General features: G+C 39.3%; 1 protein-coding gene and 1 long non-coding RNA gene across 2 annotated transcripts; one reads left to right on the top strand and one right to left on the bottom strand.

Annotated features, from left to right (window-relative positions):
• The first annotated feature begins 288 nt into the window (after window positions 1–288).
• LOC132797535 (uncharacterized) lies at window positions 289–4264 on the top strand. The gene is made up of 2 exons (XR_009633694.1): window positions 289–2798; window positions 2878–4264. It is a non-coding gene; the product is annotated as an uncharacterized LOC132797535 (long non-coding RNA).
• Window positions 4265–5857: 1593 nt separating this feature from the next.
• LOC132797534 (eukaryotic translation elongation factor 2) lies at window positions 5858–10421 on the bottom strand. Its single transcript, XM_060809275.1, has 5 exons — window positions 10304–10421; window positions 9608–9822; window positions 9009–9536; window positions 7198–7894; window positions 5858–7130 (listed from the first exon to the last, which is right to left on the bottom strand). The coding sequence occupies exons 1-5, from the start codon at window positions 10304–10306 to the stop codon at window positions 6039–6041; spliced, it is 2535 nt and encodes an 844-aa protein (XP_060665258.1). The 5' UTR covers window positions 10307–10421; the 3' UTR covers window positions 5858–6038.
• Window positions 10422–21712: the final 11291 nt, after the last annotated feature.

The raw sequence follows: 21712 nt of genomic DNA, 5'->3' as shown, positions 1-21712 counted from the left end.
GCATTATTTTCTTTATGAAAGTTTTAAAAAGAGGTGTGCCGAAAGTTTTTATTCATTGAGCAGATGTTCCGAGGATTATTCAAATTTCCCCGGGACTGTTTAATCTGGTAGAAACCGTTTCTTAACTGCCACATTTTTGTAAGAAATTGAGTGAGAAACTCAAAAAAATGTACCCAAATTACGCCTTTGCCATAAAGGTGTCAATGCTTATATACGGACCGATTTTTGTACTTGAACGCAGCCGCTCGCCTTTTGTACGAGATGTGCCATTTAAGTTTCTGGCCTAGGTCACTTGTAGCCATATTAGGACGAATTGTCTAATTCTCAAAAAAAAGTTTGGACTTTTATCGATAAAAGCTTCATACAACTTCTTCATGTGTGACCATGTTTGATATCGATAAGCGATTAATCAAAAACTTACCTCAGCAGAAGAATCGAAATAACTCGTGAACACTTTCGAGCAATTTTTTTACAACTTTCGACTTGGGTTATTACGACAAGAGTGCATCGATGAACTTAAATCTTTGTAAGGCGATGAAGTGCCATCATATAGCCCTGTGAAAAACTGGTTTAATGGATTCTATCGTGACCGATGCTCGCTGGAAGACGAAGGTCGTCGCACAAATAGTCGTTGTGCCAGAAAACCATGATGCAAGATCGTCATGTGATATATCGTGAGATAGAGGCATCCTTTCACATTTCTTCCACCAGAATAATTCGATATTGCATGAACATCTGGTCGTAAAAAAGGTTTGTTCTCGTTGGATCCCGCACAATTTGACAATTGCTCAAAAAAAGGCTTGTGTGGATTGGTTCAAATAAATTTTGAAAAAATACATACACTAATCAGAAAAAGTCTGCGTACAAACTTAACGCGCAACTTTGATGTTAAATAAAAATAGTTATATTGAAGATATTGACTTAATTTTTTTTTTAAATTAACGACATATCTAATGTGAAAAAATATAACCAGTCTTCAATTATTTCCATCAGCAACTTTTTTAATTAAAAACAAAAAATACACCTGTTTTCGAATCAGAAAAAGTCTGCGTACAAACTTAAATTAGTTTAAAAAAAGCCATTTATTGATAAAACATTACAAAAATTAGTACGAGGTAGGATAAATAGGAAGGTTTATTGTGCCAATCAAGCGTTTTGGCATTGATTAAACCAATTTTTGGTGAATTCTGGTGGTATTTCGATCCACTCATCCAAAATTGCTCCCGAGGGAGGAAACCGTTCGTCAAACTGGAACAAATAGGGAAATCTCAGCGGGAAATTGTCGAATTTGTTTTTAAAACGCATTCAATGATTAAAAAAGTCCAAAAAAATTGGAATCAAACCGGCACAGTTCAATCAAAGCCACATTCTGGTAGGCCTCCAAAGCTGACCGATCGAGAAGAGCGGGAGGTTTTGAAGTTGGTGAGGCGTAATCCTGGGTCAACTGCCGCAAAAATTGGTCAGGACATAAAGGAGAACTATAAGAAGGATTTACATGATAAAACAATCCGAAAAATTTCCAAAAAGTAGGACTTTCATGCCTGTGTTGCTCACGCTGCCACCACCGTACTTAACTGTTGGCGCAAGGTTATGCACATCAAGGGCTGTGCCAGGTTTGCGCCACTCAAATTTTTGCCCTTTTATGTCAAATTGCTCCAATAATTGAAAATAACTTTGTTCCAAAAGGCTAAAGGCTCTTGGATGAATTTTTTGCAAAATCAAAGCGCTTTGCTTTACTGCAACACAGGCAAACCTTATGTACCCCATAGTGCAATCTTTAAGCTTCACGGCGCGAGCTAGGAATTCATTTTAGACACATGGTTTCATGGTGAAATTTTCTTAGAATTCTTCGTAGATTCCGATTATGGGGGACGATTTTCATGATTTTTTGGACAGGAACAAATTGACCCGCCCTAGTATACATAGTCTTCCAAAAATGAAAATTGATAGAATAAATATTAACATATTAATGTCCAATCTGAACCTCTCCATTGTGAGAAACCTGCTACCGTTTTAAAAAACTGCAAGCGCCATGCTCATTTGAGCTTGTATCAAATGATGCTCTCCCCATTTAACAGAATGTTACCTAATATACTTTCCGTTTACTTTAAACTAAACATTGTTTCTACAAAAATCTATGTAACAGGCAAAAAGAAGTATTGTATTTGCGATCCCATATACTACATATATATATTCCTAATCAGTGACAACTTCTATAAAGATATACATACATAGCTACCCCGCAGAACTTGAGGTGTCGATTTGCCATGGGTAAATGCTTACCTCGCCGATCACTACATGTGTACTTACTAAAGTGACCCTATAGTAAACGAACGTCGAACCACCTAGTTATTAAATATATGCGTATTAAAGCATAAGTACAAAATAACGGCAAGTATCGCTTTCGTTTTTGTTATTTTGTGGAAAGGGCATACACAAGATTAAAGACAAAATTTCGATTACGTTTTCATCGCTGTTTACGCGTCTTTGTTTTATTTTGTGCTATTCTTTTGCTTAAACGCAGCTGTGTTTGCTGGCTGATGAAATTTTTGCAAGCATTTGAGTTCAGAAGTGCAAAGCGGATCCGCGGTCAATTATTAGGTGAGTTACTTAAAAAAATAATATATGTATGTACATGTAAAAGAACGTCAAGCAGTTAGCATAGTTAGCACAGTGGAAAGCGAAAATGTGCCTAAAGAAGAGGAAGTGGAAATTATGACAGAAAATCTACGTTATGGAAATAATGACAGGGGAATGCGGTCCTAAAAAAAGTGTAAATTTCTTTGGTGTTATGATTGGTGAGTATTTTAAAAGATAATTATTTAATAATCATTATCCACTTCAATCTATTAAAACTTTTTAATCCTTTATTTCCAGATTCAATAACTGAGGACCAGTTGAGTAAGGCCTTGTAGCTCCAAAAAAACAAACGATATTTTCAACTCAAGTTGCCTTAAAGTAATAAAAGTTTCCGACTTATTAATATAAGAAAAATTAAAATTAAATAAAAACTGTAATTGTAATTGTAAATGTTTTTTAAATTTATAATGACCGACCCCTCCATGGGGTCCGATGTAAGTACTTACTTCACCGACCCTTCCATGGGGTCCGATGTAAGCACTTATTTTACCGGCCGTTCCATGGGGTCCCATGTAAGTACTGACTTTACCGGTCGTTCCATGGGATCTAATGTAAGTACATTCTTTAAAGACCCTAATATGTTGCACTATTTCACTAGTTCGTGGGTAATCGAGGTGGTGGCGATTGTCCCTATTTGCGGACATTTCATACAAAAAATGGAATTTAAAGAACGCATTGCTAGGTGCCACTTTGTAAGTAGTGGTGGTCTGCTGGTAAGTGCTTATTTCACCAGTAACGAACTAGCGCCCAGAACTGCAGGGTTAGATTTTCGCATAAGCGTAATTTAAATAATTATATTTGTTGTGGAACACGCAATAATAATACTTGCGAGTCCCTTCGATTTCTGAAAATTTGGTTGTGATCAAAAGCTACAAAGATGTGTTCTGAACTGTTGATACCCGTTACCAATTTTATATAAGTCAAATATCGCGTTATTATTCTTAAAATATTAATTAAATACATCGAAAATCAACTTTAATAATAACGAAGGCTATATTCGATATTTCAATATACTATTATTCAAAACATTCCATAAAGTAGTGCTAAAATTTGTATCTAAACGCAACCGAATTCAGGAATCATAAATGAACCTTATTCTATGTACCCAAAATCGCAGCTCTAGCTTTAAAGTTGCGCTTGCTATTCGATGTTTATGATTTGCTGAAGTGTGTGTATAAAAACCAAAAAAATTAAAACTACCGTCAAGAGTGCTCGTGCTCGACTGTATAAATTCAAAACAGCGCGGCATTATTAAAATATACCAAATATTATACCTTTAAAATATTAAAACAATGTTGAATGATAAATTAACACAAGGGCTGAAAAGACCCGGGCCTAGCAAAGAAAACACTTTTTTTTAGTTCAAAATTATCTTTACTCATCAACAGCCAAATCTGGGAAATACGGTGCCACCGTAACGGTGGATGTGGGAGCCATTCGAAGTTTAATTCATGTAGTTTTGTCTTTGTCATTGAATCATCAACACGTTCTTGTTGTTAGTCAACAATGAGCAAACGCGGCACCCTCTTTGAAGAAAGCTTTCTCATAGCTCGTGCAATATGAAGCCAACTTGTTTCTTTTGATATCTTTACGATGTCAGCTAACTCACGTAAATAAAATTTTCGATCATTGAAAACGATTTTGTGGATTTTTTTTATGTTTTCTGTTGCCACCTCCTCATTTGTACATCCTCTGGGTTCTGCATCATCGGTGTCTACAACCGCGTTTGAAGTCAGCAAACCAATGTTTTGTTGTTGTTTCTGATTGAGCGGAGTTTGTTTGTTTGTGATCCATTTGAAAATAACAAAAGTAGCGTCACTCTTACCACAATAACTCAGAAACTAATGAAATTTTAACAGCTGTCTCTTGAAGGAAGTATTAACTGACTGCAATAAAACTAGCACCATCTATGTGTTAGGCCCCGGACTTTTCAGCCCATATGTTAGGTATATTTATGTAGTACTACATTAAAAATATACCATATAGTGCAAAAAAACGTGATTGTCAGCGTTTTTGCCATTTAGAAGCATTTATTTAATAACTTCGGTAACTTTTATATAGGGTTGTTGATAATATATCAAAATATCGATATTTTTTTTATAAAAATAAATATTTATATCATGATATTTTTTCCCCTGATATATCGAATATCGCGATTTTTTTTTTTATATATTTTTGATATTTCCTAATTGGTCACTTTGATTTGACCTAACTTCCTGTAAAGATGAGCACGGCAAAAATTTTTTTTTCGGAAGTTAAAAATCATTCTGCAACCTGCAACATTTGCAGTAAAATTGTCAAAACGAGCGACAACTCGTCGAACTTACTGTCTCACCTTAAAAACAGGCATCGACATGTGTGTATTTCGCCGAAATTGTGCCAAGGGTTCACAATTTCGGGGAAATACACACATGCGTGTGTCTGATGTTTTTCTGGGGAATTCGTGTATTCCGTGTAAGAGATTTAATAGGCGAAATAAAATCAGGATTATATATGTTTTTATGCAGATGCATATGTTGATATACACAAAAAATATAATTATGTATTTATTATACATATATATAATTTTGGAGTTAAATTTTGGTTAATAAAAAAAATAAATATATAAAAATTAAATATCAAAAATACTCGATATATCGATATTTTTGGGTGATAAATATTTTTATCAATTTGATATATTTTTGAAAAACGATATATCACTGATACGATATTTTTTAAATATCATGCAACCCTACTTTTATATGATACCAACCAAATTTTCAGGAATCACAAAGGCTAAAGACTTATAGCCTTTTTCCACTGCACTCAGTTTTTTTTACGTTCTGAACAGACTTTTTTCTTATGGGTTTTTTACATTGGGCGAACGTAACATCCGACCTGAACGGAAAAAGGCTATTACTAGTTGCGGGTGTGGGCGTGGCAAAACTTTGAAACGAACTTGATCTGCGTGCAAACATAACGAGTACTATCGAAAATTATATCTTATAGTCTAAGTTCTGTCTAGGACGGACAGATTGACATGACTATGTCGTTTCGGCTGTTGACGCTGATCGAGATATATATATGAATACTATATATATGTATATACTTTCAACTTTATACCAGGCAGCTTAGACTATTTAGCACAATTTTCATCTGTTTTAAGCTTCTTCCAAAGTTTTGTTAATATTTGCGTTGATTTTCAGATAGTTTGCGAAATTTTGTATATAAACCTTAATTACCATTTCACTTGATTTATTTAGTTTTTACTGTTTTACAAATCAATAATCATTAAAATTTCTTTAAATGTGTGTTTTAAAACGCTGCCAGCCAATTATTTTTTGATCATTCTCGTTATCTTGCTTTACCAACTGCAGCCCTTTGAACACCTAAACCCAGATAGGTTTATATTGTCGTGCTTACAACTTGTCCAAATACTGCGATAGGTCAGGCAGACCCTCCTTGAGACCCTTGCGCTTACGGGTATCTTGAACAATTTGATAGGGCTTGCTAGACGGCTCGCATGGATCACCAGGCAGCACTTGCCAATGGTCAAACACACACTGTGGGAAGGCCTGACCACCGGTGTTAGAACGTAGATCAGCAGTAAAGCCGAAGGACTCGTTGACAGGAAGATATGCCTTCACTACGAACATCGGCGTACCAACCACTTGATTCTCCTCGAAAACGTGACCACGACGTCTGTTTAACACGCCGTAAATGCCACCAACTGCGACTTCGGGGCACTGGATTTCGCATAGATAGACGGGCTCCATCAAGCGAGGTCCGGCAGTAATAGCAGCAGCATACAGACAACGACGTGTAGTTGGAATGATCTGGCCACCACCACGATGAATGGCATCAGCGTGGAGGGTAACATCATAGATGTTAAAGCGAACACCACGCAAATTCTCATCAGCCATAATACCTTCCTTAGAGGCCCACTGGAAGCCGGCAACCACAGAATCCTTGATTTCATTAAGGTACTGCACGGACTTGGTGCAGTCGAGAATGAAGTTGGGTCCAGTGCCATCGGGACCAAAGCACCAGATCTTACGGGCTTCAGTCACATCGTAGTCGTACTTCTCAGCTAAATATCGGGCACGGACCTTGAAGTCATCTTTGGAGCTAACGTCACCATTGTCAATATCTTCGGGCAGACCATCAGGCATGGGTAGAGCTTTCATGAGCAGACGGTTGTGCTTGTTGGGAGACTTTGACAAGCACATCTGGTTCGACTCTTCGGAGACGGTTTCACGGTAGGAGACCACAGGATCGGATTTCTTCAAGGGGATACATGCGTGATCTTCTTCTAGATCCTTAAGACAGATTTCCAAATGCAATTCACCGGCACCGGCAATGATGTGCTCGCCAGATTCCTCAATGATGCACTGTACCATAGGATCAGATTTGGCCAAACGTTTCAGACCCTCAACCAATTTGGGTAAGTCGGCTGGGTTCTTAGGCTCCACGGCCACGCGCACAACAGGTGAAACGGAGAACTTCATCACCTGGAATTTAAATTTTAAATAAAGCACAAATTATATGTAAAATCTGGCAAATTTTAAAAGAAATTACCTTCATGTTATGGGCATCTTTGAATGTAGTGATGGTACCAGTTTTAACCAAAAACTGATCGACTCCGACCAGCCCACAGATATTGCCAGAAGGCACATCTTCGATGGCTTCAACGTAACGACCCATCATTAGAATGGTACGTTGGATAGCCTTCTCATACAAATCTTCCTTTTTGCCGGGCGTGTAGTTGGGGCCCATGATGCGGCACTTCTGGCCAGTGGCGACTTTGCCGGAGAACACACGTCCGAAAGCGTAGAAACGTCCCTTATCTGAGGTCGGAACCATTTTTGAGATATACATCATAAGTGGACCATCGGGATCGCAGTTCTTGACAGCAACGGCAGCCTCATCGTCATGAGGTCCCTCGTACAGCATCTCCATACGGTACTTCTGAGCAACAACAGGTGATGGCAAATGAATTGCAATCATCTGAAGCAGAGCTTCTCCGGCTGGCAGCCAGGTGCGCATCACGGTTTTCAATAAAGCTTTACCGTCCTTGTCTTTATCTTCATGCTTAAGAGCAACGCCGATCTTCTCTAGCAGATTGTTTATTTCTTCCTTCTTGTAGTTCATAATAGCATCAAATACTTTGTAAATGGGATCCAAAATGTACATACAGAAGGAACGTTTGTTGTCCACTTCCTTTTGCTTCTGCCACTTCTTAGTTTTCGCATTGAAGAAGTTCTCTCCCCAAAGTCTGTATAGAATTATATAATCGTTGTTAAATTGACATCTCAAATAAAAGATATTTTATTTTATTTTTAAGAGCATGCAACCGTTTGCTTTAAATGATTTAGAGAGAAACTACAGTGTACTCGGTCGTGTGATACCTGCTTACCCATTTTAAAATAAAGCTAGAGCACAAAAAAATATACGAAAATTCCTGCAGCAGCTTCATACGGTTTTAACTATATACAATTATTTCAGAAATTATAAATAAGTTTCAGTGACTCCATTAAATAATCGGACACCACTTTCACAAATCTAATATGCCTCACAACTAAAAAAAAAGTTTACAATATATTTGAAAACATAACATTCTAATTTCGTATTTTTTTTTTTTAGAAATACTAAAAAAAAACTACTAGGAGCTCAAATATAATCAACACAGATCAAAGTCTAGTCTCTAAGAGTTTTGATTTTTTTTTTATAGAAAAATGCATGAAAATAACAAAAATTCTACGAGGCATTTGAAGTCAGCCCTAAAAAACGCCTTCTCGAAAAATTACTATTCCGATTTTCTTGCGAGACTAAACATGATCTGAATTTGTTGTTTCTTGTCGAAGGAGGGGATCTCCAAAATACTTTTGCAATTTACTGGGAATAGACAGAAAAAAAATGTGACAAAAGTACAACTTAAGTATTTCTATTATAAATATTGCTAAGAATTATAATATATAATATAAAGGCATAAAGCAAAAGCCGATGCAGAGTCTGTTTGCATGCAAGATTCACTAAAAAAGGTGGCTTTGGATTGGAAAATATAGTTTTAGATACTCCCCCTTCTGACTTTTTTTTTTATTATGTTTATAATTTTGCTATACATTAGAAATAGCATCTTACAAATTTGTCTAGTCGTTGTCTTGGCAATATACCGTTCGAGACATTTGGAAAGAGATCTCGGTATAGCGTTTCAACAGCGGCTGTTATTTAATCTGCTTTTATTGTTGGTGCACTTGTGGCGCCCTCATTACGCGCGATTCTTCAAAAATTTCCGGATTAGGAGCTAATTGAAAGAAGTCGTACGCTCAGCGCCACACGTTTTATGCTAAAAGCGAAAAGTTTTTATGGAAGCGATAGAATTAACTTACCGGTTCATTAGCTTGACAACATCGATCTTGAACTTCTCAGAGTACATCTCCGAGAACTGCTTGAGAGTGAAAGCCCAACCGTGAAGACCTGATCCAAAACCAACCGAGCCCTTTGAGGGATCCACGCGCACTTCACCCATTGGACCGCCATCGTCGTTGTAGGTGGCAATAATAACGTTTACATTCTCAACAATCCGCTGGAAAGTCTGATACAGCTCCTCAGCATCCAGTTGCAGCTCCAAAAGCGCACGATCCATTTTATTCATGAACAGAATAGGCTTAATACGCTCGGCAATTGCCTGACGCAGCACAGTCTCGGTTTGCACGCACACACCAGAGACACAGTCAACGACGACGAGAGCGCCATCGGTAACACGCAGAGCAGCTGTCACTTCGGATGAAAAATCAACGTGACCGGGCGAATCAATTAGATTGATCAAGAAACCCTTGCAGTCCTTCTCACGCTGATCAGCGTGGGTGATGAACACCAAATCCTTATCTTCCACCTCAAAGTACATGGAGATAGCACTAATGTATATGCCAAACATAAATGTAAGTCGGGAGTAATTTTTGCTTTCATTTTTTTTGACTAAACTCACGTTGACTTGATGGTGATGCAGCGCTCCTGTTCATCCTTACGAGTATCGGTGAAACGGGTCTCGCCAGCCTTTGCACCAGCAATAATACCAGCTTTGGACACCAACGAGTCAGTCAGGGTAGACTTACCATGATCAACGTGAGCAATTACGGACATGTTGCGAATATTACGCTTCTTGTCCATCAAGCCACGGATTTCGTCGACGGTGAAGTTGACCTGTAAACATTTTAGTAAAAAAGTTGAAACGCAAATCTAATAGTTACATATATATTAAAAATGGAGTGCGCACCACATATATCTAAGTATGAGCATAAGAGTGAAATTCATCTTCCAAACTATGGAATAAATTGAGGTTAAAGCAGGAAAAACCACTAAAAGAACACGTAGGGTGACTTTAAATTATTTCGCAAGTGTTGAAATATTGCAATCTCCAATGTAAATACATACATACATATGTATGTGCTGTGTGCAGTGTTGTTGCCATGACTTCGCATATGTTACACTGCATACGTCATTTATTCCTTTGTCTTGCCATTTATGTATTCAAGTACACACACACAAATGTTGGTAGCATACGTTTAGTTTTTACAAAATATAATGTAAATCCTTTATATTATGGTAAAAATTACTAAGAACTTAAATCACACATTTCATTTTTCTGCATTAGAAGGAATTATTTGAATTTATTTTCACCTACCATTTTGGATGTTTATTGATTTGCGTGGAACAACTTTAAAAAGTACTACACGCCTGCACTGGCGTTCGACAGGAAAGAACGAGAAACGTCGCATCTTTAGAGATGGCACAACGAGACGTTTTTGTATCGATACTATCGATACATTTTGTATCAATGATATATTTATATGTTTAATACTCAATTTTTGATGAACTTCTATGATGCAAGTGCTTACACCACAACTGCAGTACACAAGCAGCTGTTTATCGGTGAATAAGTGAACAAACTCAGGCAGAAAGGAGAATAACAAAGTCAATAGATACAAATCAACCGAAAATTTATCGTTTCGACTATTTTCTTTAAACATTTTCTTATGCCCCAGTGTATTTCCTTTGATTTTTATGTTATTTTTTTTTCTTAATTTTCTTTTCATTGTGCATTTTTTTGTAGAAATGCAAAGAAATTCGAAAATTTTTTTTTTTTGGGTCGCAATAGTGGTGTTGCAAAAGATATGTTTTGCTTAAAGTTTTGGAGTAGTCATGTATTATATGGTCAGTGGCATTACCATCAACATATTTGTTGTAAAATATATGTGAATTTGTATTTTTCACACTTTTCAGGCAAGAGATTAAAATGAGAATATCAGTCATGCTCCGGTATTCACTTTTCGTTTTCGTTTTGGGACCAAAACCGCGATTTTCGTTTTTGGGTGCTCCGGTCTTCACAAGTTTTTTGTCATCGTTTTGTTATCGGAGCGTTTCATTTTTTACAGGTGAAACAGCTGACTTGTGTATGGTCAGAAGGAAACAATGCGAAAAATGCCTTTTGTATGTCCAATTTCCTGCGTGGATAGAACAAACATAAGGATAATTTTATCCTGCATAGTTGATTTATGCTTCCCCTGAAAGAAATATATTTGCCTTTTGTCTTATTTGCAAATAAAGATTTGAAACTTTCTTAAAAATAAAAATTAGTTGAACGGCAATCAGCTGTTTCATACAAAAAAATGGGGATGCCACCTTTTTAATGGATTTCATTCCGGTGTTTTCAACAATTTTTTTTTTTAAATATTTTAGCACTTAAGTAATTAAATTAAATAAATTAATTTTTAAAAACCACATTTTACACAACTGCAACAAATTTAATACCATCTGTTTAATTATACAAGTATTTTTAACTTGCTATTTCATTCCCCCAAAAGTTTGGCAGCTTATGACCGCTCACTAAAACGAAAATTGTTGTTGTCGACGGCAAATTTTATTTGCAAAATTGAGGTGGGATCAGAAATTAGTCGTTTTAAAAATAATTACAAGCCTAACTGATCTTGTGGCTGTCTTAACAGAACGACAATAAACCAATGAGTCAACTATTTTTTTCCTCTTTTTGCAAATAAGATTCGACTTAATGTTGTAGTGTGCAACGAAGCTGGTTCGCTGAAGGGAGCTGGTGTAAATGTAACGCTATGAAAGGCGTACGCGATCGCTACGGCTGTTGCCTGGTCGGATGGGTGTGGGCAAAAAAATCCTTTCCGCTACGTGCTTCTATAAATTAACTACATTAAATAAATATTCGCGTACCTTAGTTGGAGGGGGGAAACAGGGGGAAGGGACATACAAGAGCAGTAAATAAAAGAGTTGGAAGAAAACTAGAGGAAAGACAAGTTAGGGATCTACCTTCGACTTGGAGTACTTCTCCTTTACGGTGCACTCATGATCATGATCCTACCATGATCCTGCAAAGCCAACGTAAAAATCAATTTAAATGGCAGGATCCCTCAGAGAAGCTCCTCCTCACTCAACTCTCCTCCTCCAAACGCTGCATGGTTTCAAATTTGAAAACGCAACCGAAATATTAAAGCTAAATTATATCTATTTCATAAATACTTAAAACTAAATAAATAAATTTGAGTAATATAAATATATAGATAGATAGATATGGGCAAATCCCACGTGTCGCACGCTACATTCGCACGATTTTAGCTAATGAAAATCAATTTTTTGGGGGTTTTTTTAAAGATTTAACGTAAACTTTTGTTATGTGTTTAGAGTGAATTGAGAGTACTTTTCACTGAAGTCACTGTTTTGAAAATAATTAATAAAATTGTGACGTGTCGCACGCTACACAAAGTGGAAGTTAGTTTCAAAATTTTCATTTCAAACGCAATTTTTAGCGAATTCTACAAAATAAACCCTATGAAAGTTAATATCCTAAAGAAAGTTAAGAATATTAGAAGACAAAAACCGATCGTTTGGTCTTAATAATGTTTATAGATTTTTAGCAAAGGCGTAAACCCATTGTGTCGCACGCTACACTTTTTCCGCTGGCATTGACATAAGACAAACATCTTTTTATTTAAACAAAACATTATTTATTATATTCATAAATGTGCTTAACAATTATTTCAGCGTGAGCCCAAGCAGAGGCAAAAAATTGTGAAGAATACAAAAGGTATTTAAAGGTGTGCGCAGAGCACAAATGTAAGTAAAATTATGAAAATTATAATGAAAATTGGGTTTGATTAAAAATTTGTGCATTTATAATGATCGAAATTTATTTTTTTGCTTTAAATTCGATATCTACATTAATGTTCCATATAAAGAAAAATTACAAAATGTGAAATTTAAAAATTTGTCGCTGGTGGACAGTTTCTGGGATTTGCCCATATGGAACGCTAATTTACTGATTGTTTTTATACAATATAAAACTATTTAATTATGAATCCATAACATAGTTTGACAATGGACCACCGGGAAATGCTCAGTCCCAAGAAACTTAAGGTTTCTCAGGTGCAGTGAAATTAAGATGCGAGAAAAACAAAAAAAAAACTTCTTTGGGACTATAAATCTTGCATTCAACAGTTTCAATGACAAAAAAGCTGTGTTTTGAACAATATGTGAAAAAGATATGTGTAAAAAGCTTACTGACATGAATCTCTAGAGACGAAAGATATTTCACAGCCGGTGATATGTGTGTGTGTGTGTTGTTTTAATGTTGTTTCAGCTGTGGAGCAAAAATTTAAAGCCCTACAAAAGCTTTTTTACTAGAATGGTGATCTGAACTTTTGTGTCAGATTTTTTTTGTAAACAAATATAAATACAATTTTAAAATCGAAAATCTTCACAGAAAACAAAAGAGTTTGCGGGCAAAATATTTTTAGGACAAATTTATAGCGACTATTGAAGTTTATTACATCTGTTACGTAGTTGAATACCATGTATACATATGCAAATTCGCAAAACAGTTTTTCGGCTACCATATATTCATGTCCGCAAACAATACATCAACTGGTCAAAATAAAATAGGAAGACGCACTAATTAAATGACAGAAGGCCCAAAAAGAACCACGCCGATGTACATTAAATAACAAAAACATCCATAATCACGGACATCAGCTGCACCAAATCCTGGGACTTATGTACGAAGACTCTTATGCATTTGGTCGTGCGGCCAAATGCACCAATACAATAGTGGTAATGCTGGCGTTCTCCTTGTTATCCCTCTCCGAGACAACTTCCAGGAAAATTTAAGGTGGCGGCGGCGCAGTATCGCTGCAAATCGCTCCTCTTAATTTCTGCCAGATCGCAGAAATTGGCCTCTCGCTTGCAGCTATCAGCTGATCCGCTGCATGATACAATTATAGAAGGAGTCTCGTCGGCAAAAGCGCTCCCTCTATAATCATACCAATGAGTGCGAGAGAAAGGGTCTCAGCGTAGTAGTGTGAGCAAGACGACAATAAAATGTGCATTAACCCTTAGACCAGGGGTGCTCAAATTCGTCTTATGGCAGTGCGTCTACTAACACAGACACAAGAAAACGTGTACATATGTAGCGGCGCTTTTGTGTTGAGGCGCAGCTGTGCACTGAGAGAAATTACGATTGTATTTTGTGTTTACATCCAGAACTACGAAGCATATTACGCATTTTAATAAATCAAAAGCCAACGCAGACAGAAAAATAAGTTCCAGTGCATGTGTTCGAGGAAAAAACAAAAACAAAATACATTGCGGTCAGCGAAGCGTGACGACGGAAAGAGATGTAAAGGAGAAACAAGCAAAATTGTTTTTGTTTCGCATGCAAATCGAAGCCCATATGCACGGTGCTTATGGGCGCACTACCCATAAGCACAGACCATCTACAAAAACAAAAGTGCACTCAGTGTATAGGCGTTGAGCACCCCTGCCTTAGACGATGCAATTAATATTTACATATTTCGAAACTAATATTAATGTCTCCTTAACATATTTTAAAAATGTAAATTGTTTATGAACAATATTAATAATTGTTGATGCGAGCGCATTGTAGGTGAGTGGCACACTATCCGTTCCGCCGACCAAAAAGCGATCGATGCTTTTCGCTGACCCGCAATGCGCTCACGCGTAAGAAAGCACTCAAGATCCGGTGCTCTCAACTTCTCTCTCTCCCACAACACTCCACCGCAGAGCCGAGCTTTGCAAGGGCTCGGCGCTAGATCTGCAGAATGCCGTCGGTATTTTGCCTCTCCAGTATCGATCTACGTTTGCTCAATAGCGGTCACCCCCAATAACCCCCTCTGTACGTTTTATAGCTAACAACCCGACAAGTTTACAATATATATAATACAAAATATAAACGCGAGTGTTTTTATTTAATTTCGGGAAAAGGAAACTCTGGAACCTATCTGCGCCACCACAACATTTGGTCCTTCGAGCCGGATCTGCTCATCATCGTTTGCTTCTCCAGCATGCATATCGCAGATATGTAAGTTTTAAATCATTTCTCCTTTCTTTACTCTTTCCTTTCCCACGGTCGTCCGGCCATTACGTTCTACATTCTTTTTCGTATGGTGACCAAATATAAGATTTGGAAATTCCCTCATATTTTCCGGACGACCTTTTTCCATACTTTCCAATTGCCGTCTTAAATATCTTTACTCCAAGATATTTACTATTATTGATAATAAAATATTATTATATTTTGTTCCGCCAATCGCGTACGTATGTATGCATGTGTGTTTATTTTTTGTAAGTGCAAGTGCATATTAGTGAAAAGTGTAAATTATTAAGAGAGCTACTAAAGTGCAAATATTATATATTGTATATTCCATACATAGATAAACATACATACACACACATATATACACACATACATTATCCTATTTCACTACACAAATAATATAATTTATTTTTATTTTTTTCCAATCCAACAGTAATTAAGAAACAATTGTCAATAAACCATATATATACTTTTTGGTTTTTTCCAGCTTCTTGCTCTCTGGTATTTTTTTGTACGATTGTTTTTTTTTTGTTGTTTCCTTTTTTCGACGAACATCTTTTGTTGTTGCGGGAAATTTCCCCGGCCCCCGACCTTTTGCGTTCTTCGTCTGTGTCCGCTATTTCCGTACCCATTTGGGTGTAAAATACCACAGCACTGTCTTTGGTATTTTTTCAGTATTTTTTCTTGTCTGTTTGCTACGTTCTTTCCGTATCTCTTTCACTATCTGGGTCGATTTCAGGCAAAAAAAACAATTTCTATTTGGTATTTTTTTGGTATATTTTCTTGATTTTTCGCTCCTGAGAAATATTAGTATACAGTCCGTATCCTTGTCGGACTGTAAGAGCCCCCAGTTAGTTTTCATCCTCTTTGCGTAGCATGTCATCGGGCAAACCCGATAAAAGTAAAACTCGACCGTCCGTGCCCTCTACTAGCTCCGCTAGAACCTCGATAAACCCCCCTTTACCTAAATCCAAGAAGCAGTCGGCTCTTCGTGCATGCAGCACTTCGCCGATTCATTTGCAATCGAAAAGGGAGGTCCCCGCACGGTCATCTAGCGTTTCGCCTGCTTCTGGCACCAGGCTTGCAGTCCAATCCAAGCCGCTGATCTTGGTCACACAGCCTTCGTCCGATCCTAAGACCAAGGTTCCTTCCGTCCCGATCCGTCGCCTCCCAATTATCACTCGCTCTCAGGGAAGGATGGCACTAAACAGAGTAGACACAGCGTTGACGAAATTCATCGCCGCGACTGATCGTATCAGTCACTTTGCGGCGCGAGTCAACGGCTGATAGCCCGTCCCTGTATACGTGCCAAGTCCGAAGGGACCAGATGCGTTCCTTATGGGAAAAGGTCGAGAAGGAGAATGAGGCTTGCTCTTGCGTCATGTCTGAGGAGATGACCACAGAAGAGCTTCCTACCGTTCAGGCCAAATACGAGTACTGCTATGCTGTCTACGAGCAGTGTGCAGCTCAGATAGGTGAGCAAATAGCCAACGCATCCCAGGGGCTCACCCCCTGTATACCCGTACAACCACAAGCCGTGCAATTCATGCCCACAGGGTGTCGATTACCTCCGTGCGACACCGAAGTTTTCGGAGGCGCTTACACTCGCTGGCCCACCTTCCGGGATTTATTCACGGCTCTCTATATACAGAACCCGAGACTGTCGGAAGTTGAGAAACTTTCCTATCTCTACTCCAAGACCAGCGGTGAAGCCCATGCCATTGTGTCAAAGTCTCCTTTGACCAATGAAGGGTTTCAGTCGGCGTGGTCCAGCTTGACTGAGCGATTCGAGAACAAACGGTTGCTCGTAAACAGTCAGCTGAGAATTTTGTTCAATTTGCCCGCCATTGGGCAAGAGTCGGGTGCAGCTATTCAGGAGTTGCAGAGCACCATTCAAGGGTGCTTGATAGCCTTAGAGCACTCGAGAATCGACACAGAGAATTGGGATTGCATCCTGGTTTTCTTGTGTTCTTCGAGGCTCCCCCAAGTTGACCCTTTCTCTTTGGGAACAGTCAATCCAAAACAAGAGCGATATTCCAACGTGGGTTGACATGAACGCTTTTCTTCTAGAGCGGCATCGCACCCTAGAAGCGATAGCGGAGGTGTCATCCAGCACGAACGCTCCGACGGATCCAAGAGCCTCACCCAAGGCCCCCGTCTCCAGGCAGGTCAACTCTTTTAAGAGTAGGGACACCATTAAGACCCAGACCTGCAATTTCTGTTCCCGGGAGAACCACCCGATTCGATTGTGCCCTCGATTTCTTCAGATGGATGTCAAGCAACAGAAGCTGTGCTTAAATTGTTTCGCACGAGGCCATGTCCCAGGCCAAGTGCACAAGTGCGCACAACTGTTTTACGTGCAAGGGTCGTCATCATACACTCTTGCATCGAGTCAACCCGACGCCGACAGTCACTAATCCCTCTCCTAGTATACAGTCCACTCCTTCCCAGTCAGCTAATGAGCAATCTTTCCTGGCAGTTAACACACAAGGTGTTCTGCTGAGTACAGCTGTTGTACACATTTGCCATCACGGCGTTCGGCACACAGCACGGGCTCTGATCGATTATGGATCAGAGGCTACCTTCATTTCTGAACGATTGTTCAAGCGCTTGAGGATGCCATACACATCTCTTCAAGCCCACTTCTTTGGGCAGACTCAAGTTGTAGCAGCCCAGCCCCGAAAGCATTGCCAATTCCTAATTGGCTGCCCATTGCGACCAGTAAACTACCCTCATGCTCTGCCCACAAACCATCCTCGACAATCTGCCAAGCATCCCGCTGGCCGACCCCAAGTTCTATGAGAGTTCGCAGATAGACGTGGGGAAGGACTCGACTGTCCGTCGATCGAACTCCTACGATCGGTCCTGTGACAGGACCCCCATCCAAATCTATTTCAGTTTTTTCGGCTCGACTGTCTGTCAAACGAACCCCTAAGAATGGTCCTGTGATGGGACCCCACTCGAAACTCTCTTCGGCTCGACTGTCCGTCGAGTGTTCCTCTAAGCTCGATCGTTTGTTTGGCCCCCCAATTAAAGTTTATTTCGACCTCTTCGGCTCGAATGTCCGAGCGCACCTCTAAGCTCAAGCTTTCATTAGGCCCCCATTAGGCCGGAACACCTATTAGTTAAAGAATTTGTTGCTAAAAAGAAAAATCGGTTTCCGGTTTCTCTTTCTAGTAGTGGCAAGAATTCTATTTCAAAGCCTTCTTCTATGTCTGTCAGTTCAAAAAACTAACATCCTCTTTACTTCTTGGCTATCAGAATGTAAGAGGTATATTGCGTCAGAGTCTAGTGTAAGTTGTGGTGAGCGTTCTCGTTGTTTTTTGAGAAACTTGCCCTGCTTATATCTCAAACTGACTGGTCGCAACTTTCTTTGTCTACAAACTTGGATATAGTGGTTGAATTTTTTTATGCTACTTTGAACTCGCTCCTTGATGCTTGTGTTCCATCAAGAATTCCACTTTTGTCTGAATTATCGAATTTAAAAAATCGTAAGTTGAGACTTTACAAAAAAATTCAAGGAAACTGACCCTATCTCTTGATTTTCTCCGCTATTCTGTTGTTCAAGCTGCTTTTCGCACTCATAACAATGAGTGTTATAATAATTATTTGAGTAGGTGCAGAATAAGATTAATAATAAGACGACTTCGTTAACTCGAAGCGTAGATCCGCGTCATAGCCATCATTTAGGTCTATGGAGAATATGACAGTATCTAATGGTCCTGTTTTTGGCGATTTATTTGCGGACTTTTCCAAACGACATATTCTGTTCCAAGTTTTCAAAATTTCTCTTCTTATCCTTATCAGTTAAATTCATCTAATTGTATTTTTGGTCCTTTAATTACTGAAAGCTCCATTTTAACGGAACTATTGGCTATAAAATCTGTTTTTTCGGCAGGTCCGGATGAAGTACCTAGTTGTGTGCTAAGGTATTGTGCTGGTAGTATCTGTAAACCTCTTTTTAAATTGTTTGAATTATCCGATAACTCATGTTTTTTTCCTAAAATCTGGAAAAAATCATACATTATACCTATCCTAAAAATAGGGAGCAAATCTAAAGTTCAAAATTATCGCGGTATATCTAAATTGTCTCCGATTCCGAAAGCATTTGAAAAAATTATAACTTCTCAACTGCAACATCTGTGTAAATCTATAATTTCACCTTACCAACATGTGTTTGTGAAGTCTAGATCCACTTCTACTAACTTATTGGAGTTCTCTTCTATTGTAATTAAAGGATTCGAGAAAAAAATGCAAAATGCAAAATTTGCAAATGCAAAATTACACCGATTTTAGTAAGGCTTTTGACTCTGTTAATCATCACCTCTTACTGTATAAGCTCAATGTTTTAGGGTTTCCTCATAGCCTAATTGAGTGGATATCCTCATACCTTTCCAACAGAAATTAGAATGTTGATTATAATGGTTTTGTATCTAAAAGTGTCCAAGTCACTTCTGGTGTGCCCCAGGGCAGTCATTTGGGTCCTCTATTGTTCACTTTGTTCATAAATGATCTTCCTTCTGTTATTGAGCATTCCCGTGTACTTATGTACGCCGATGACGTTAAGCTTTGCCTGACATTTAATGATAGTCTTGCGAGCTCACTGTTACAATGTGACCTTAATCGTCTAGAATCTTGGTGCAGAGTAAATATGTTACATCTCAACTGCAATAAGTGTAAGTTTATGACCTTTTGTAGGGGTTCTTCCCAGTTTAATAACTATATGTTATATGATACTCCTCTTGAGCGAATTGAAGGTGTGAATGACTTAGGGGTTCTGCTTGATGCAAAACTAAAATTTGACAAACATATTCTGTCTGCTGTAAATAGGGCCAAGGGTGTTTTGGGATTTATAAAACGCTGGCCGAAAGAGTTCAACGATCCCTTCATTACCAAAACTTCGTACGTCTCACTGGTTCGTCCAATCCTTGAGTACGGATCTCTTGTCTGGAATCCCTAGTATAAGGTTTATCAAGATAGGATTGAGTCGGTGCAGAAACAATTCGTGTTATTTGCTTTTCGTAGTTTAAATTGGAATCCTAATATTTTATTACCACCTTATCGCAGTAGACTTTTATTACTAAACCTTCCTTCTCTTTCTGATCGTAGAACTATGCAAGGTGCTGTTTTCATACAGAGACTAATTAATAGTGAAATAGACTCTTTGGAGCTGTTAAGTCAAATTAGTTTTGCAGTTCCTGTCAGGATCACTAGGAATTTTCTTCCTCTTCTCATTTCACGTAGAACTACTAAGTTTGCTTGCCATAATCCCTTCCGTATTCTATATGTGAATTATAATAATCTTAGGCTGGCAAAAATCCTCTACTGAACCCTCCCCGAGGGTGCCGGCTGGGTAGGATCTGTATTACCTCATTGTCAACGGGTAGCAGATCTCTACTATACGTCGACGTTTCAGGTACTGCAGATCCTAGCTGAGGACTCTGCTCCTTATCTTACGAGCATTTGTCTGGAGATAAGAAGCAGAATTCATGATACGAGGTGACTCGCGGTCAGACTGAAAACGCTATGGGGGGCTCCCATGAACAAAATTAGGCAATATGTCTCGGATTGGAGCACATACAAAATTCAACCCGAGCTGGGATGTCAGCTCAAACGTCGGTGGAACGCGTGACTGCTACTAGAGGAGAGATCCTCTCTGCGTGTCACCAGCGGTCACACCTCTGATGCGATGGGAGCAGGCCTAATCAGTTGCAACAACACTGCCACAAACAAAAACTCGAGGTTGGTGCGCGCGGGTGCTGTGGTCTTAACCGACTCGGACCAAAAGAGCGCTGCATCAATCTCTACGGTGGAGAAGGAGCGTCTTCCTCTTCAGTCACCTTGGCCTATCGCCAGCACCTCCAAGGTTGCGCAGCGGGGCACGGAGGGCTGAAGGAGAAGCCCAAAAATAAGGCGACGACCCGCATACACGCTAGGCTCAGTGGCGTAGCTAACCTGTCCGTCAAGGATCAGGAGAGGCTTGCCTGGCCCATCACGTGGATGCGTGAAAACCAAATTAGCCCCCTTCCAAAAGACACTAAAGTGCAGACCGGTTTTACCGGCCCTGCCAACAAGAAGGTGGAGTCCATGGCAAACAAGCGCCAACGGTCCGCTGAGAGTCAAGCAAGGGGCCCCAGTGAGCAAGAGGCTGCGAGCACCTGGCTCCACCCAAACGGACCCGTACAGAACGAGACAGAGAGCAACGGTTGCTCAAACTGCCAGGCGGCATCTCGCCGTTGCTTTCATAGACAGAGGGGACCCTAACGGGAAAATATCTGCAGAGCGGTGGCGGTTGACCCATAGTAAGCTGGTCGACGCACTATTTGTCAGGATGGAGAATGTCCCAGACAGTCCAATGCCTACTTTCGAAGGCACTGGCTGGATGAATGGTGTCAAGATCCTGACATGCAAGGACGACCCAATATTGCTGTGGGCTGAAAGCGACCGTATCCAAACTGGACGGACTGTGGGAGGGGGCCAAGCTAGACGTGGTGGACAGGAATAATATTCCGTCCTTGCCGAAGGCGAAAGTTCTGCTCCCCATAGTTGTGCATGGCGAGCGGGCGCTTCAGCTGCTTAAAAAGCAGAACCCGGCCATTCCGACGAGTGATTCGCCCGTGCTGATGGTTGATGAACCTTTACCCAGCGGTGGGCAGCACGTGATCATTCAGATCAATA

This window comes from Drosophila nasuta, unplaced genomic scaffold (assembly GCF_023558535.2).
Source record: "Drosophila nasuta strain 15112-1781.00 unplaced genomic scaffold, ASM2355853v1 ctg14_pilon, whole genome shotgun sequence".
Classification (NCBI taxonomy): Eukaryota; Metazoa; Arthropoda; class Insecta; order Diptera; family Drosophilidae; genus Drosophila; species Drosophila nasuta.
Note: the sequence above shows the minus strand (reverse complement) of the source record. Positions and strands in the feature narration are given on the sequence as shown.

Excerpts from the sequence above, each read along its gene's own strand:
- LOC132797534 (XM_060809275.1), bottom strand. Across the intron at positions 9,537-9,607 it reads TGCATCACCATCAAGTCAAC|TGCTATCTCCATGTACTTTG; the intron begins GTGAGTTTAGTC and ends CATATACATTAG. Across the intron at positions 7,895-9,008 it reads GTTGTCAAGCTAATGAACCG|ACTTTGGGGAGAGAACTTCT; the intron begins GTAAGTTAATTC and ends AATTCTATACAG.